We start from the raw sequence: 16599 nt of genomic DNA on the forward strand, positions 1-16599 counted from the left end.
TTCTTACATCGCCCGCAGTAGGCAGCTGCTGGTTTCTCTTATGGCCCACTCAACTAGACATGTTGCTGTCTCTCAAGTGATTCATCCAGATGAAATTTGCAGGGCGGCTACTTGGTCTTCTCTTCATATCTTTACCCAGTTTTACTGAGTGGATGTGGCGGCTCACTCTGGGACCTCGGTGTTGTAGGCAGGCTCTTCTGTCCCTCTCTATACTGCCATTGCTTTAAGTCACCTAGAGTGTGGAATCCTGCTCTTACTTTTTCAGTTCTTATTTAATTGTTGTAAACCGAGTCGAGCTTCCTTAGGTTGATGATCCGGTATATAAAGTTAAGTTTTAGTTTAGGTTTTTACCTTTGATAATCTTCTTTCTTTTAGTCCCTACGACCTACCCTCTCTATGTAAGCTCAGTCGTTTCGGAATCGCCTGCTTTTTTTCTGCCTCGGTTATTCTCCTTAAAGGCTTCAGGATCTTCCAGCAAGTTGACAGATCCTAGGGGCAGTTTGCTCTTCTGTGAGTATGCATCTTGCCAATGGCTGTTTCATGTGAGTGCTCGTTACACACAGCAAGTTAGTTCTACATTGTGCCTCAATGTCTTTTCTGTGTTGCATTTTTTCTGTGTATTACTTGTTTTTATATTTTACAGAGCTGTTCATAACGGGAATTGTTTATGTTGCCAGGGAGGTTCCCCCATGGCCCCTTATTTGTCATGGCTTGGTTCCAATATGGTTGCTTGGCTTTGGGACTGAACTGTAGGGGGCTCTAACTCACTCTCTACGGAGGAGCATATGCTCTGAAAAGTGTTTAGATTTCGGCAACTCCCAGATTTTGGGAAGGGATTGAACACCTAGAGTATGGAATCCTACAGGGACTAACAGAAAGAAGATTATAGAAGGTAAAAACCTAATCTTCCAATATTGGATCCCTTCCATAATAAAAGGCACCTTTTCAAGACATTTGGAAGAAAAATAAAATTCAGGTACATGGTAGGCAAGCTTGTAAATGTGAATTAAAGAACAACAACAAATCAGTCACTTTAATTTTATATTAAGCAGATTTTACTTTATACTCATATAACACATTCTACAAAACAAAGCACGTTTGTCGGTGCTCAGATAGTATAAGCAATTTACAAAGAAGACAATCACTGCTTGTGTACTAATTTTTTTATTTTTGCAGATTTGTTATGATCTCTAAAATATACATACTCAATCCCCCCATACATATTTTTAATGTCCAGCAGACAGACAAAATTTAAAAAACAAGTAAATTTTACTATCATTGATAGTTGATTCTGGATTTTCACATATCTCTAAGTCAAATACATGAATTTCCTTTCATTTAATTTAATGGCTAATGATGGAAGTGCAGTTGAAATGAATTAAAGGTTCCCCTTTCCATGCAAGGAACAAGATTTATCTGTACCATTACTACAATTGGTGTCACTACTATGACCAGTTTACATTACTGGCAGAAGAGCCCTTGAACTTTCTTTACAAATCTTCATAAGATGTGTCCTGTTAAATGAGAGCAGAGGTCCATCAAGCCAAGTAACCGGTCTCTGACCGTAACCAATCTAAGGCATTGGTAGCCTCTGGCCTCTGACAGACAGCAGTGCTCCTTGATAAGAGGTACAGGAGCCTGAGGAGTGCGCTCGTATAGCGTAATAAAAAGTAACGCAAAGATCATTGATAGCCTCTGGCTCAGAGTGACAAAGGTGCTAAGGTAGGGAGATCACTTGGCTTTCTTCCTGGCACCTTTTCGTTTCTTGTAAATTCTGCTGGCATCACAGATAAGGTTGTGGCTGATCTTTTTATGACAGGCAATGTGCACTAGCTTTAAATTAGCAACAGTAAATAACAGCTGGTAGAAGTATTCCCAATTCACCTCCCTCCCGTTCAGTACTTTCACAGCTTCTGCTAGCGCTGGAACAATAGCCCGTTTCTTTTCAATCCTGTATAATACAACAAAGTCATAGTCATGTGCAGAATTGATGGCCTTAATTGTGTATGCACTTTTGTAATCCACTTAGTTTTAGGTGGGCTAGAAATAAGGTAAATATAAGAGGCTTTGATAAAACATGACTCCTAAGCAAAATTGTTTTTGCCTTAGTCCCCAAAACTTTTAAATACAGCACATCCTAGGCTGTAATACTGTTCTGGACTGGCAGTAATACAAGCAGAACTGCCACATGCAACATCTGAGCTACACAAGATTCTTGAAACTCTGAATTTCTTACTAAAGCTGAGATCTTTACATAAGTTCCTCTGCTCAGACAAAAGTACTACTACAGCCAGTCTCCTGCTAGTGCTACAGCTGCTAGTGGTAACCTATTATTACCCATCAGTTTCTAAGCTTATCTAGAGGGCTGATAAAGAATCAATGTTTAACCTTTTCCATAAGAATGACTCAGCTGGGGAGTCCCACATGTAAGCATATTATGCCTGCTTGTCCTCAGAAAAAGCAATGATACTTTCCTGTAGTATGTGTGTTCAGAGGACAGCAGGCATATTCTCACAACCTGCCCTAGTCAGCTTCTTAGCTTTGTTACTGAACTGATGGTCCTGCTAACTGATGTTGGGTGGTATAAGTACTGCCTAAAGATTTAAAGTGACAGTGTACTTTGTAGTGTCTGTACTGGGTTCTGTGGATTGATGCCACCTACACATGAGAATGTATTCCTGCTGCCCTTTGGAGAACACCTGCCACAGGTAACTATTGTGTTTCCCTGAAAATAAGCCCTACCTCAAAAATAAGCCCTGGTTGGGATTCGCCAGCAGTGTTTCTCCCGCCGCCACACAGCCATCCTTCCTTCCGAACTGCCGACTACATGCGAGCCCTACATACCGGTACCTCTCTCCAAAACAGCATTGGGCTGACAGCACTCTAAACAGGCTGCTTCGGCCTTATCTACCAGTGAATTCTCTCTGCCGCGTTACTGATGATGTCATCAGTAACACAGCAGAGGGAATTCACTGGCAGACAAGGCCGAAGCAGCCTGTTTAGAGTGCTGCAGACCCAATGCTGATTTGGAGGGAGGTACTGGTATGTAGGGCTCGCTCGTGGTCGGCGGTTCAGAGGGAAGGATGGCTGTGCGGTGGCAGGGGGCGGGAGAATCGTTGCCAGCGAATCCCAACTAGGGCTTATTTTTGGGGTAGGGCTTGATGTGAATGACAAGTCTCCAACAATAAGGAACACTAACTTTTTCTAGAAAGACCTACTACTAACTAATAAGAGAAAAGGGCCGTGCAGAAAGAATCAAAGTGAGGCTTTTGCAGTTTACAAAGTTAGCTAACTGGATCAGCTAATTAACACCCCCCCCTTTTATGAAGCCACATTAAGGTTTTTTTTAAATCATATGCCATGGTGGTAAAAGCTACGAAGCTCATAGGAATTCTATAAACTTCAGCGCCTTTACTGCCAAGACCTGCGATTTAAAAAAAACAAACAAAAAAAAAAAAACAACCCCCTAACCTGGTGTCATAAAGGGGGGGGGGTACGTGTGTAAAGAGCCTTAGGCAGCCCAACATATGTGCAGGTTTATGTATGCATATATGTTAATTTGATTTTTTATACTTACTTGTGGTCAAGGTTCCATGTACTAAAAAGGATTCGGCTCTCTCTGTTGCTGTATGGATTAATGGAGTGTTTTGATAAACACACGTCTAAATCAAAAGGACCCTAGAACACAACGAACATTCATTTCCATAGAGATAGTGACTCAGAGATAGTTTGACTAGTACAATTAGTATTTGTATTAGTGAGCATTTCATTGTTCACAATTCGTATATATTTTTTTTATATTGGATTTGTGGAATCAATTGGTAGGAATCTTATTTATTCTAAAGTAGAATTGATTAGTACAATGGTCTTCATTCATTTTTAAGCTGGGACTGTTTTGGGTCCAAAAGAGCTAAGGGAGAGCTAACATCTATTTTCCTATATAGGGCCATGAGATCAATCCAATGCATGTAGACTTCCAACCCCTTCAAAACACCTGTCCTCGGTCACATATGCAGAACACAGATAGCAGCTCTTCAAATACTGAATAAGTGACCACAAACTAAAAATACTAATGCAGATAAGAAAAACCCCAAGACAAGAGTCTGACCTTGACCCTTCCATACCATCCAGCTATCGCCCAATTGCAAATATCCCTCTCCTAACCAAGATGCTCTCATCATACTTAGAGAGATTCTCTATTCTTTTACCCTATCAATATGTTTAACTTTCAAAATCCTATATGGTATCCTCCCTCCCTTTATCCCTCTTTCTTGGAATTCCTCAAACCCTAATACCACCAGATCCTCCCAGAAATTAAAACTATCCTTCCCCTCGCTAAAAGGCATTTCCCACACAGGGAAGCTAGGGACCTCCCTCCACTTCAAAATCACTGAGCTCTGGAACAACCTTACCTCCCCTCTTCGGAACTTGAGCTCTCTCCAAGTTTTCCGCAAACATCTGAAAACCTGGCTTTTCTCAAAAAATGTAAGTCTCCCTCCAACTTAGGAATCAAGGAAACTCTTATATCTTGGCATCCCAAGTCCTCTAAATTTTCTTCACACTTCTACCTCTAACCCTCTGTTGTAGTTCCTTCCTATTTCTCCTACTGTAAACCGCGTCGAGCTCTACGAACGTGGAGATGATGCGGTATACAAACCTAAGGATTAGATTAGAAGAGTATAGTGACCTGGCAACATACCCTGAACAGCACCCCCTGTACAGCCGAACTAGGGAGGCCAATGAATGGGGAGTAATTTTGGTACCTCTCTTGCGCCATGTGTGTGCCTGCAGCGGCTGCATGCATCTAAAGCCCGGTCCTAAGATGCTAGACTCTGGATGCGCTTGCACCATCAGAGAAACACAAAATATGCATTTCTTTGTGTATACTCCAAAACCCAAAGACAGCATATGCAAATATTCAGAAGCTCACACACTTCATTCACTAGACTGAAAAGTGCTTCTTACATTTAAGGGCTCCTTTTACTAAGCTGCGTTAGCGTTTTTAGCGCACACTAAACCCGCGCTACGCAGCTAGAACTAACGCCAGCTCAATGCTGGCGTTAGCGGCTAGCGCATGGAAATTTAGCGTGTGCTATTCCGCACGTTAACCCTTTCAGGACCATAAGGATCGTAGGCCAATTTTTGTGGTTTTGACGACATTTTTATGGTAAAAAGGGCTTGCAGATGCCAAAAAATTGATTTTTTTTGTGAAATATCATTATTTTTTTTTTTTAAATCAAACTTCTGGCTTATGGACAGTGTGGCAAGTGAATCTTCTCGTCAATCTGGCAACGACGCTAATGAATGAATGTCGGAACCAGTTTGTTTACATAAAGGCAGTATCATATGGAATCCGTACATATCAAATTTAGAACTGTAGACTATCCCAATCAAAATTTATAGGATTTTAAAGTTATGGGACAAATATGTCCCTTGGTCCTGAAAAGGTTAATGCCCTCACGCGGCTTAGTAAAAGGAGCCCTAACTCTGGGCATAGGCCCTTAACACCTGCCATAAGCTGATGTAAATGCCTGTGTGGAAATGCCGGTTTTCTATAACATGGCCCCTAATTTCTGGGTAGCGCCCTTGCCCCTCCCATAGCCACAAACCTTTTTGAGTTGCATGCTCTGAAATTTAGGCACCTATTATAGAATTGGGCGAAGTGTAGATCTGTACTAACTCCTAATTGTTGCCAGTTCAGTGTTAAGTCCAATAAATTGTTGGTACTTTAATTAGTTTACACACAGATTTGTACCTGAAGCAATGGAGGATTACGCGACTTGCCCAAGATTACAAGGAATGGCAGTCGAATTTGAGCCCTGACTTCCCTACTTCTCAACCTGCTGCTTTAGCCATTAGGCTATATAGGGTGTCCATACCTCGCAGGAGAACCAGCCTTCAGCCGTACAAAGCCGAGCGCTCTCGTCCACTTCTCTTCTGTCAAAGTAAGAGCCGTTGTATTTCTTCAATTTAAGTTCATTCCATATCACGTAGGCTATTTTCTTGTACTCATCCTGTGCATTTGGCTCAACAGTTGAAGTGTAGCTTTCAACCTTTTAGTACAGTAAAATGAGTTATTTTAGGCTGCCTGAAGTATTAAAATTTTGGCTGCATGCCGACATTCTCCTCCTCCTTTTGTTCCACTGTTTCATGTATATTTTTGCCTTGCTGTTTATTTTTTTAAATATTGTTAGTTTCCCCGGGTACAAAATTAAATACCTGTCTAAACTAGTGTTTCTCAACTTGGTCCTGGAGTACCCCTTTTCCAGAGAAAACCAAAAAAACTCTGTGGAGTGATGATGTTCCTAAATGGACTTTATTTGAAAGTATCAAAGTTTCAAAGGTACACTAAAATCATCCATATAAAATAATTCCATCCATATAAAAGTAAATCATCCACATAAGAGCCTTAAAGGACCTAGTCCGCTAGGGATACAGGACCCAACACGGTCCGCGTTTCGACAAAAAGTCTTCTTCAGGGGTCCCTGGGGGTCCTATAAAGGTGTGTACGTGGGAAACAATTGTGTGGTGAACCAGAAGTGAGACACTGCTTGCCAGTCAGGTTTTCAGGATCTCCACAGTGAATATGCATGAAATAAATGTGCGTATAATGGAGGCAATGTATGCAAATCAAGTTTATGAAAATCCTGAAAATCCGACTGGCAAGGAAGTACTCCAGAACTGAGTTGAGAAACACCGGCCTAAACTATGTAAACTGCTTTGATTGTGTAAACCACACAGAAAAAGTGATATCAATTCCCATCCCCTTTACCCTCATCAAAAATATATGCTTATCTTGCGGACCATTTTATGTTGTAGACCTTAGACGCTCATCATGTAATTTTACTTTATTTGCTTTTCATTCTGTAAAAGACCTGTTTATACAAAAGATATTTTCACAGATTATTGTCTCTTCAGGCTGCCATTTGGGACAAGGATTTTAGTAATCTGATAGCAAGCTCAAACTCCTATCGGCACTTTGGAAATTGTTGAAAACGTACTTGTTCCAAAAAATTTTTGAAAGTTTGACTCTGTATTTCACTGTCTCCTTCTTTTACTAATGCGTAGCGTGGGTTTTAGCAGCGGCGGTAACTGCTCCGATGCTCATAGGAATTCTATGAGCGCTGGAGCAGTTGATGCCGGTGCTAAAACCCACACTACAGGTTAGTAAAAGAGAGGGGGGGGTGTTCCGTACTCTTTTAAAAATAAATTTATAAACCTAATTGAATTGTAAGGTTTTGCGGTATATAAATAAATTATGTTATGTATTAGCTGATAAAAATATTACAATGGCAGATGATTTTTTTAAGGAAGATTTAATATTGAAAATTGGAAAAGTTCTTTTAGAAAATTGCTAAATACACAATTATGGATGCATTTCTCTGAATATTGATCTTTCGGTTGCAAGAACTGAATCCTTCTGTTTCTACTTCTCTTAGTTTGTTTTAAGATTTTATGTATGTAGATTTAATATTGAAGCAACTTACTACCAAAAGAAACTGAACTTGATGTGCACGGTATATTTCCGTTTTATGGCTGTAGAGCAGGAAGGCTTCAAGCCCATGAAAATAAATTGTAAATTATAAGGTTTAAAAGTGACTAGAACTTTACTCATACTCTACAACAGTGGTCTCCAACCCTGTCCTGGAGGACCACCAGGCCAATCGGGTTTTCAGACTAGCCCTAATGAATATGCATGGAGCAGATTTGCATGCCTGTCACTTCCATTATATGCAAATCTCTCTCATGCATATTCATTAGGGCTATGCCATAATAGAAACATAGAAAAAGACGGCAGATAAGGGCCGCGGCCCATCTAGTCTGCCCACCCCAATGACCCTCCCCTATTTAACTCTGTGCAGAGATCCCACGTGACGATCCCATTTCCTCTTAAAATCAGGCACGCTGCTTGCCTCGATCACCTGAAGTGGAAGTGGAATAGGACAGACCGAAGGCCCATCAAGCCCAGTAACCTGTTTCCAGCAATGACCAACTCAGGTCCCAAGTACCTGACAGAAACCCAAAGAGAGCAACATTCCAGAGCTGAAATTGTGATGTCATAATGCCTCATTCTACCAATGCCTAAAAACCAACCTCATCAGTGATGTCGCAATGGCTTCATTATCCTATACTTGGCTCACATAAGAATTGGAGTATGAATGGGCCCAGCCACTGATCCTCAAGCCTTGCATTGAAGATTGCTGGTGTAGAAGGACTGAGGTTGAGACAGACATGGGATGGTTTCCCATGGGGGATGGGAATGGTGATGAATTCTGTCTCTGTGTCATTCTCCAGTTGGATATTTCGCACAGTTTTGGTAGCTTTGGTGCTTGGTGTCAGTTTAAGGAAGGGTGCTTACTCAGGTAGGAAGAAAGCCAAAACTAACCTGGCTATGGAACTATATTCCATAAGTAATCAAGCTTCTACGGTTGGCAGCTGGGATATAGTCCTGCAACAAGGATAAGACTAACTGGACAAACTGAATGGGGCAATAAGCTTTTTTTCTGCTCTCATCCATGTTATGTTTGTAGTGTGCACTGGTGTTAGCCCACAGACCAAAGCCTAATTTCTTCCTAAGGAAATGTTAAAAAAACTTTCATTAGTCTAAAACTCATTTGGCCTTCTTAAAAAGGCCAGTGCATAACAGACAAACTGTACCTCTTTCATATAACTCCGCATTCTGCTTTCACAGCTATAACGCATATAACTAGATTTATTCTTAAAGCGTGGCTCTATACCTGAAAGGAACAAAAGGTATGTCACTGAAAATAATAAGCGAGAGGCAGATGACACCCTCTACCTACATGGAGCTGCTACTGTCAATGTGGGACGGCAGCTGCCTGCTTTTGATATATTTGCTTTATGTCCCACTTAATTCAAGGTTTTAAAGCATTTTACAATAAACCAAATAAAAAGTTTTAAACAATATACAATGCACCTGCATTTCTTGCATAACAGAAACTGGTCTGAACCCCCGCTTGCCAAGGTGAGCATAGGGAGGCCCAGGGATAAGGGGCTTAGGACCATTTCTTATACTAAATACCTGATTTTCTTTACAATACCCATTCTCCCCAAGCTCAGGACTTCTCGAATGAAAATCTTCAGGGGAGAAGTGTGGCACAGTGGTCAAAGCTACAGCCTCGGCACCCTGAGGTTGTGGGTTCAAACCCATGCTGTTCCTTGTGACCCTGGGCAAGTCACTTAATCCCCCCATTGCATTAGATAGATTATGAGCCCACTGGGACAGACAGGGAAAAATGCTTGAGTACCTAAATACATTCAAATTAACCGTTCTGAGCTCCCCTGGGAGAAAGGTATAGAAAATTGAATAAATAAATCAATCAAATAGGCTCTGACTGAGGTTTCATCTGGACCATTGGAGCCTGCTCTGTGGGTGTTGGAAGGATAATCTGTAAGATGTCTGGCACTCGCAATCATTTAGAAATGTCCTTTTAGCATCTAGATTAGAGACCGGCTGAGTTTCAGTTGCAGTTTAGACACCAAAACCAGCCCAAAATCCAGATTCAGACATGCTTTGGTTTCAGTTGAAAATGCCAGTGCTTTTTCAGCCAAAACCAAAACTCCCCTTCCACCACACATAGGTCTACTCTGGGCCTGCCTTAAAAGCTCTGCTGGTCTAGTGGCCTCTTTGGGGCAGAAGTGATCTCCAGTCTCTCCTATCCATGCTGACTGCAGTCAAAATGGCCGTCATGGTAGCCATTTTGACATTGGACTTGGCATGGGCAGGAGCAACTGGCAATTGCTTCTACTTGAGCTGGTTCCAATTTCCAGATAGCTTCTGTGGCCTGCCAAGGCAGCCATTTTGGCTGCAGCACGAGCACAGACAGGAACAACTGGGCATTCCTCCTGCTCACAAGAGGTCAGCAGCCTACTGGGGCTTCTAGGTTAAGCCTAGAAAAGGTCTGAGTGGTCAGCCTGGGGCCACCCATGGTCTACCAAGAGGAGACGATAGTTTCAGTTTCAGCCACCCTCTAATCTGGATAATAAGGCACCAACATTTTCAGGACAAGCAGCTGGAGGTATAGAAGCAGTTCACGCAGCTCTAGATTCAAAACCGTCGGTGTGGCTTCCTGCAAGCAATTATTGACTTGCAGATTAACCCTAGATGGTTTTTGTGTGTATATATAATGGGAATAAAGCTAACCTTCAAACCAATCTTTGTCTTCCTCTCGTGTTTCTGCAGCAATGTTTTCTCTTAGATTCTGAATGAGGTCAGACAGAATCTTCTGTCTTTGTGGAGCCTGTTCATCTGACAGCAGCCTCTCAGCAGCCTCCATAAGTGTGTCTTGATGTTTGTAAAAGCTGTTTAACAAGTAATCAATCTCGCTGACATCTGCAAATTTAAATGTGAAAAAAACAAAACAAAAGGAAGACTTAATGGCTTGTGAAAAAAATGACTGGATGGGGTGGGGCGAAAGTTTATCAAGAAACTATTCTGAGTTTCAAAAGAAGGACCTGCTGCATATCCTTGTGCTCATTATGGTTTCGGTGTTTTCTCTTGCCTTTGGAAAGACAAGTATTACATTACAGAAAATTATAAAACATTAGAAAAGTGGTATAGCCAATGTACAAATAAACATATTGTACTTTCACAGTAATAATTTCAGGCAGTCCCCGGGTTAAGAACAGGTTCCATTTTTTTAAACCGTTCTTAAGTTCATTTTGTATGTAATTCAGATCCTAGTAGTCTTCCCACCTTCTCCACCTCCTTGAGGCCCCTCTTGTATCCCTTTCCATCCATCCTACTGTTCCCTCTCCAACACCACATCCAACATTTCTCCCTCTCATCTCTCTTCCCTGTACATCTCTATCTCGCTCCTCTCCTACCACCTTGTCCAATAATTCTCTCTCCCTCCCTATACCCAACAATTCTCCTTTTTCTTCATCTCCCCATGTGTACCATCTCTCTTTCCCTCTCACTCAGACATCCAATTCTCCCTTTCTATTCTCTCCCCCACCTCATCATCTCTTTCCCTCATTCCCTTCATTCTGTGTCCCAAGTTCATGCCCCCTCCATCCTTTCCATCCTTTGGCCAAAGTTTGTGCTCCTTCCCTCCTGAGTCCCAGTGTGCCCCTCTCTCTCCCTCCCTCCCTCCATTCTCTGCCCCAAGTATGTGCTTCCCTCCGGCAGGTGTTTACCACCTTCCAGCCGGCTCCCTCCTCCTTCCAGCTGCAGACATTTTGATGCACAAAGCGACGGGCAACAGGTCCTAAGCACGTCCCGCGACTGAGCTGGAAGCCTTCCCTCTGATGTCTGTGAAGGCTCCTCCCATGTCAGAGGGAAGGCTTCTGGCTCAGCCCTGGGATGTGCGTAGGAGCCACCACCCGAGGCTTTGTGCAGCGAAATGACTGCAGCTGGAAGGAGGAGGGAGTCAGCCAGAAGGTAAACACCGGCCGGAGGGAGGCATGTACTTGGGGCCCAGAATGGAGGGAGGGAGGGAGAGAGAGGGGCACATTGGAACTCAGGAGGGAGTGAGAGGGGCGTGTCGGGACACCAAAGTTAAAACAGGACCCACGTTTGTAAGTACGAGTCCAATATAAGTTGGATATTTGTAAAACGGGGACTGCCTGTAGTGGTTTGTTGTGTCTAGCCTCATTAGTGTTTGGGGAAAGGCACTGCCCCCATCACTCCTCCAAGCTATGTGCCCCTTTTACAAAGCTGGGGTAGCGATGCTGCCGTGGTAAATGCACCAAAGCCCATTTACCACAGCTTTGTAAAAGGGGTCCAATATCTGGCCTTTAGTTTTGGTTTTGCTCATACTTTTCCAAAAATAAACCCTCAAACACTTACATCCCTGCCAGGTTTGTCCTGCTGTTAGCAGCACAACTTCTGTGTTGTCTGGGATTTTCTTGAAATAGCCTTCAGTCAGTTCTGTTCCATCCTCATATAGACACACCTGACAGCTCTCAGGAGACAGCTGTTAAAACAACAACAACAAAAAACTCAACTACTGTCTTTACTAAATGTTCTCTGTTTGACTTTAGTCCTTTGCTTTTTTGTCAACAATGCATTCTGGTTGAGAATTGTAGATAAAAACATAAAGGCCCTCTTTTACTAAGGGGGTGCTAAATGCTCACTCACAGGAATTCTATGACTGTCAGAGCATTTAGGCTGTGGTAGAAACTTAGTAAAAAGGGGGGTGGGTGAAGTTAATAAAACTAAATAATAAATATATACATGTTTCTTTAAACCAGGATCACAGAATACTACAAGCTAAACCTTCTGTTCCGCTAAATGTAACGTTGGAGGGCTGAGATATTTTACATAGTAAATGACAGTAGATAAAGACCTGAATGGTCCATCCAGTTTGCCCTGTAACTACATGCCTTAAGATTTCATGATTAAACACCCAGTACTGTCTTTAGGTTCCAACTCGTGGAGTTGCCATTGAAACCATGAAGGTTTGCTTATTCATATTCTAGTTAAAGATCCTCTGTGTTCATCTCACACTTTTTTGAATTCTTTCAATGTTTTCTTCTCCACCACCTCCCTCCTAAATCTACCACCCCTCACCTTAATTTATGTCCTCTAGTTTTACCAATTTCCTTCTCTGGGAAAAAAAAGATTTGATCCTATATTAATACCTTTCAAATATTTAAATGTTTGTATCATACCACCCCGGTCCCTTCTCTCCTCCAGAGTTTACATGTTGAGGTCCTCTAGTCTCTTCTCGTACTTCTTTTGGCACAAACCCCCTACCATTTTCGTTGCTCTCCTCTGGATCGCTTCAAGTCTTCTTATATCCTTGGCCAAATGCAGCTTCCAAAACTGAATACAATACTCCAAGGGGGGCCTCATCAACGACCTGTATAGGGGCATCAATACCTCCTTTCTCCTTCTGGTCATGCCTCTCTCTATACAGCCTAGCATCCTTCTGGGTACAGCCACTGCCTTGTCACCTTCAGATCATCAGACACTATCACCCCAAAGTCCCTCTCCCTGTCCGTGTAGATCAGCCTCTGGCCAAGCCTTTTTGTGCAGGGTGGCAATACATGCTGACAAGATGTTGGAACACACTCACAAAATGCCTCTGGAAGCGCTGAGCTCGTATACTTTCCCTCTATCCAGGCTGCCCATTGGCCCCTCTCTTCCAAGACAGGTTGATCTAGTCTAGAGACGGGGACAAATTTTTCCCCATCTCCACAGGAACTCCTTTTCCCGCCCCGTCCCTGTGAGTTTTGTCGCTGTTCTTGTCCTATTCCTGTAAGCTCTGCCTTAACCGCACAAGCCTCGCACAGTACTGGGTGGACTTCTAAGGTCTGTGACCCAGAAGAAACAAAGAAAAAAGGGAATTTAATCATGAAATTGTAATGCATGTAGTTTGAGGCTTGTGCAGATGAGGATGGAGCTTGCAGGAATGGGTAGGGTTACCAGTCGTCCGTACATGTCCTCCTTTTAAGGATATGGGTGGAGGTCTGGACGGCTTTTCAAAACCTGGCCCTTTGTCCAGGTTTTGAAAAGCTTCCGATGCGGGACGGCATCTGCAAACGCATGGATGCAACGCGGTGATGTCACATGCAAGCTCATTGCGTCGCATGCACTGATGCCATCCTGATGTAGGAATAGCTTGCTGGGGGAGGAGGGCTAGGGGCCAGACAGGCTGTGATGTATGTGGAACTGGGTGGGCCTGGGGTCCAGATTTGGTAACACTAGAAATGGGGCAGGGGCAGGGACAAGAACTCTCTAATCTAGTCCTAGCGCAGCCTTACTGTACACGTAAACTTGCAGTTCTAATTTCCATATCGATTTATAGCAAAAATTACAAGTCCCATGCATGCACTGAAGCATGCAACTATACTTGGATCCACTTTCCCGGAAACCAAATGGGAATTAATTGACAATCCGAGCGCTGGTTATAGGACACATGGCACTCAGTAATAAAAAAAATAAAAAAAAAATGCAGCACTAAAGGGATGGGGAGACCTGGAATTTCTTGCAGCCTTTTTCCATAAGCTCTCGGACGCTTCTAGCCGCGATGCCATACTTCTGGCCGCCCTCCTGCAAGGTCCTTAGTTTGCAGAGTTTGGGTTTTCTGAAGAGATGAAACATGCTCCAGTGCAACATCAGAGAGAACGTCCCTCAGCCCCCCCGGCGTAGCATGCTCGGTTCTACACTCACTGACGTCATGTTGGCATGGAAACCTACCGCTGACGTGCTCCGTAAGACCATTCTGCCGCCATAATGTGGGGCGGCCAATTTACTGACTTGGGGCCGTGGAGCTCCGGCAACTTTATCTTTGTTTGGTTTTTCTGCGTGAGTTTCGGAATACTCAAGATACGTCAGGACTGCAAGGAAGTGATCCTCTGGCGCAGCAAAGATACTGGTTTCCACTGCCCGTGAGTAAAATCAAACTGGTTGCCCTCCCTAAACGCGTTGGGTGCATTCCAAGCCTCATTCTGGCGCTCCAACAGTCTTATTCGATACATTCCAAGTCTCGTTCTGGCACTCCAATAGCTTCTTTAAATGGGAGAGTTTACGAGGGGGGCCTCAGTTTGGTGCTCCAATAGCCTTTCCCTCTGAATTGCGAGTCTCGTTCTGGCGCTCCAATAAGCCTCTCTCGGTGCGTTCCGACCCTCATTCTGGCGTTGCTACCTGCTTCTTCTTGTGCATCTCGGAGCGCTTTGTGGTGATCGCTCTCCCTTCGCGACGGGATGACTGCGACGAGCCACCTTAAAGGCGGAGTTTGGAGGCTGGAGCACAAGGTGTCGGGATAATATTTTTTCTCTCTCTCTAAGCAAAGAAAACCGTTGCTGGCTCCAGGAGTCTCAAGAAAAGTAAGGAAAACTGGATGTTCCTCATGCGTGCTTTTGCTTCATGTACAGGTTTATTTGGCTTTCGATGTTTAAAAAGCACCGAGCAGGCGTTGGAAAGTGGAAGGGGGGAGGGGAGGGGACTTGTATGCCGCCTTTTTGTGGTTACACATTCAAAACGGTTTGCATATATCGTACATCTTTGTACCTGGGGCAATGGAGGATTAAGTGATTTGGCTAAATCAAGAGAATCCACTATTCCAAAATTAGTAATATCAATTCATTCAAGTAATAATTTAATGATTTCATAATATCATAACATTAAACAGTAAAAAATATTCCAAAAACTCAGAGGAAGGAGCAGAGAATTTCATAACATTTGCATATCTCCATTAAGACAGTCATAAATAATACATGTTCAGGAACATCAAAAATAAATCCATCCAATGTAAAATGTTGATAAACAACCATCAGGATGACTTTTTTTTTTCCCTTCTTTTTCTTTTAAATAATCACAAATTTCTGAGAGGAGTTGAAATATATTTCACCTATATAGTATGAAGGATAGTGGATCCTTCTTTTTGTGTTGCCTAAATTTATATCTTAAATTAGAGCTGCTTTCTCACCATTGATGTGGGCTAGATGGGTTCTTAAAATGGTGATAAGCTGTATTATTGTTTTGGTTGAATTTTCTTTTGTATTCCCATATTCTGAATTTTTTGATGGATAGACTGTAAAAATTTGATAAATAAAAAAAAAAAAGGCTAAGCCTTTTGCGAAATACACACTACAAAAGTGGAGATCCAAGAAGAGCTACGATAATGATGCTCAGACTTTTCCTGCCACCCCCCCCCCCCCCCTCTATCTTTTGCTGCTCTGTTTCATTCTGGTTTGGATTCTCCCCCTTACTTCCAGTGCCTTCACTTCATTCATTTCCTTATTGCCCTGCTCCTCCCCTGACCCTTGTGGATGAACGTTCCACATTTCTTGCTGATCTTTCTGTCCTGTACTCCCTATTTCTGATTTACAGTAAGATTTCATGTGACAAGCCTTCTAGAATGCGACAGTAACTTGCTGAAAGTCAAATAACTGATCTGAGGCAAATTTTATGATCGTTGTGTGGTTTGAAAGTTCTGAGACTTGCAGCAAAGTATGTGTTACTATAAAACATGAACAGATGTCTTAGAATAAAGTCGTACAAACTGAAAGATTATATGCAGTTTTATCAATGGATTATTTTTTAAACTTGATATATTTAGACAGAATATAGTACAATAATGATGTGGATTTATTATCACTGTGATAAGTTATTTATCTTTTTGGGCCTGTTTTACAAAGCTGCACTGAAGCCCATAGAGATTTAAAGGGCTTTGGGGCTGTTGCCACGCGGCTTTGTAAAACAGGCCCTTTATGTGTTGTTGTTTTTTCAAGGCTTTTTTGGGGATATTTTTTTATATCAGTTGTGCTAGAATATTTTTCACTATCTGGCAGCCATGATTCTGTCTCCATCATGTAGGGCAACTAGTCTTGTGGCTGTGGCACCTTTTTGATTTTGTAGCGTGAACTTCAGAATACAGTACTTAAATGTTAGGATTGCAAGGAAAGGACCTTTTGGTACTACAAGAGTGGTGATTCCACTGGAAGTAAATTAGCCTAGTTGCATTCTCACTTTCTATTACCCAAAATGTGTTTCTGGTTGTGAAACTACATTCCCAGCACCCTTTAGTGATGGCCAGAGCTGTGCAGGCATGAGAGATGACGGGTGGGTTGTTGTCAAGCAGTGGTTCTGGAGATGGTGTAGGAGAGAGCAAGTAGTGAAATTTTGAT

General features: G+C 42.6%; 2 protein-coding genes across 10 annotated transcripts in view; one reads left to right on the forward strand and one right to left on the reverse strand.

Annotated features, from left to right (window-relative positions):
* Positions 1–1148: 1148 nt before the first annotated feature.
* DFFB (DNA fragmentation factor subunit beta) lies at positions 1149–14300 on the reverse strand. Of its 2 annotated transcripts, none has more exons than XM_033921830.1 (7): positions 14168–14300; positions 11813–11939; positions 10166–10354; positions 8659–8738; positions 5880–6053; positions 3578–3678; positions 1149–1951 (listed from the first exon to the last, which is right to left on the reverse strand). In XM_033921830.1, exons 1-7 carry the CDS (start codon positions 14189–14191, stop codon positions 1732–1734), a joined length of 915 nt encoding a protein of 304 aa, XP_033777721.1. In that variant the 5' UTR covers positions 14192–14300; the 3' UTR covers positions 1149–1731. The 2 variants fall into 2 exon arrangements, with proteins under 2 accessions (XP_033777721.1, XP_033777720.1); XM_033921829.1 differs by lacking the exon at positions 14168–14300 and adding an exon at positions 13946–14152.
* The window catches only part of CEP104 (centrosomal protein 104), a 79006-nt gene continuing 76673 nt past the window's right edge, over positions 14267–16599 (forward strand). For 7 of the 8 annotated variants that reach the window (XR_004537086.1, XM_033921822.1, XM_033921826.1 and 4 more), the window contains exon 1: positions 14433–14796. The gene's annotated coding sequence lies outside the window, so the exon portion shown is untranslated. Of the gene's footprint in view, positions 14359–14432; positions 14797–16599 lie in introns of those variants that run through there. The other variant, XM_033921823.1, reaches the window with a different exon arrangement.

The sequence above is a fragment of the Geotrypetes seraphini genome, chromosome 15 (genome assembly GCF_902459505.1).
Source record: "Geotrypetes seraphini chromosome 15, aGeoSer1.1, whole genome shotgun sequence".
Classification (NCBI taxonomy): domain Eukaryota; kingdom Metazoa; phylum Chordata; class Amphibia; order Gymnophiona; family Dermophiidae; genus Geotrypetes; species Geotrypetes seraphini.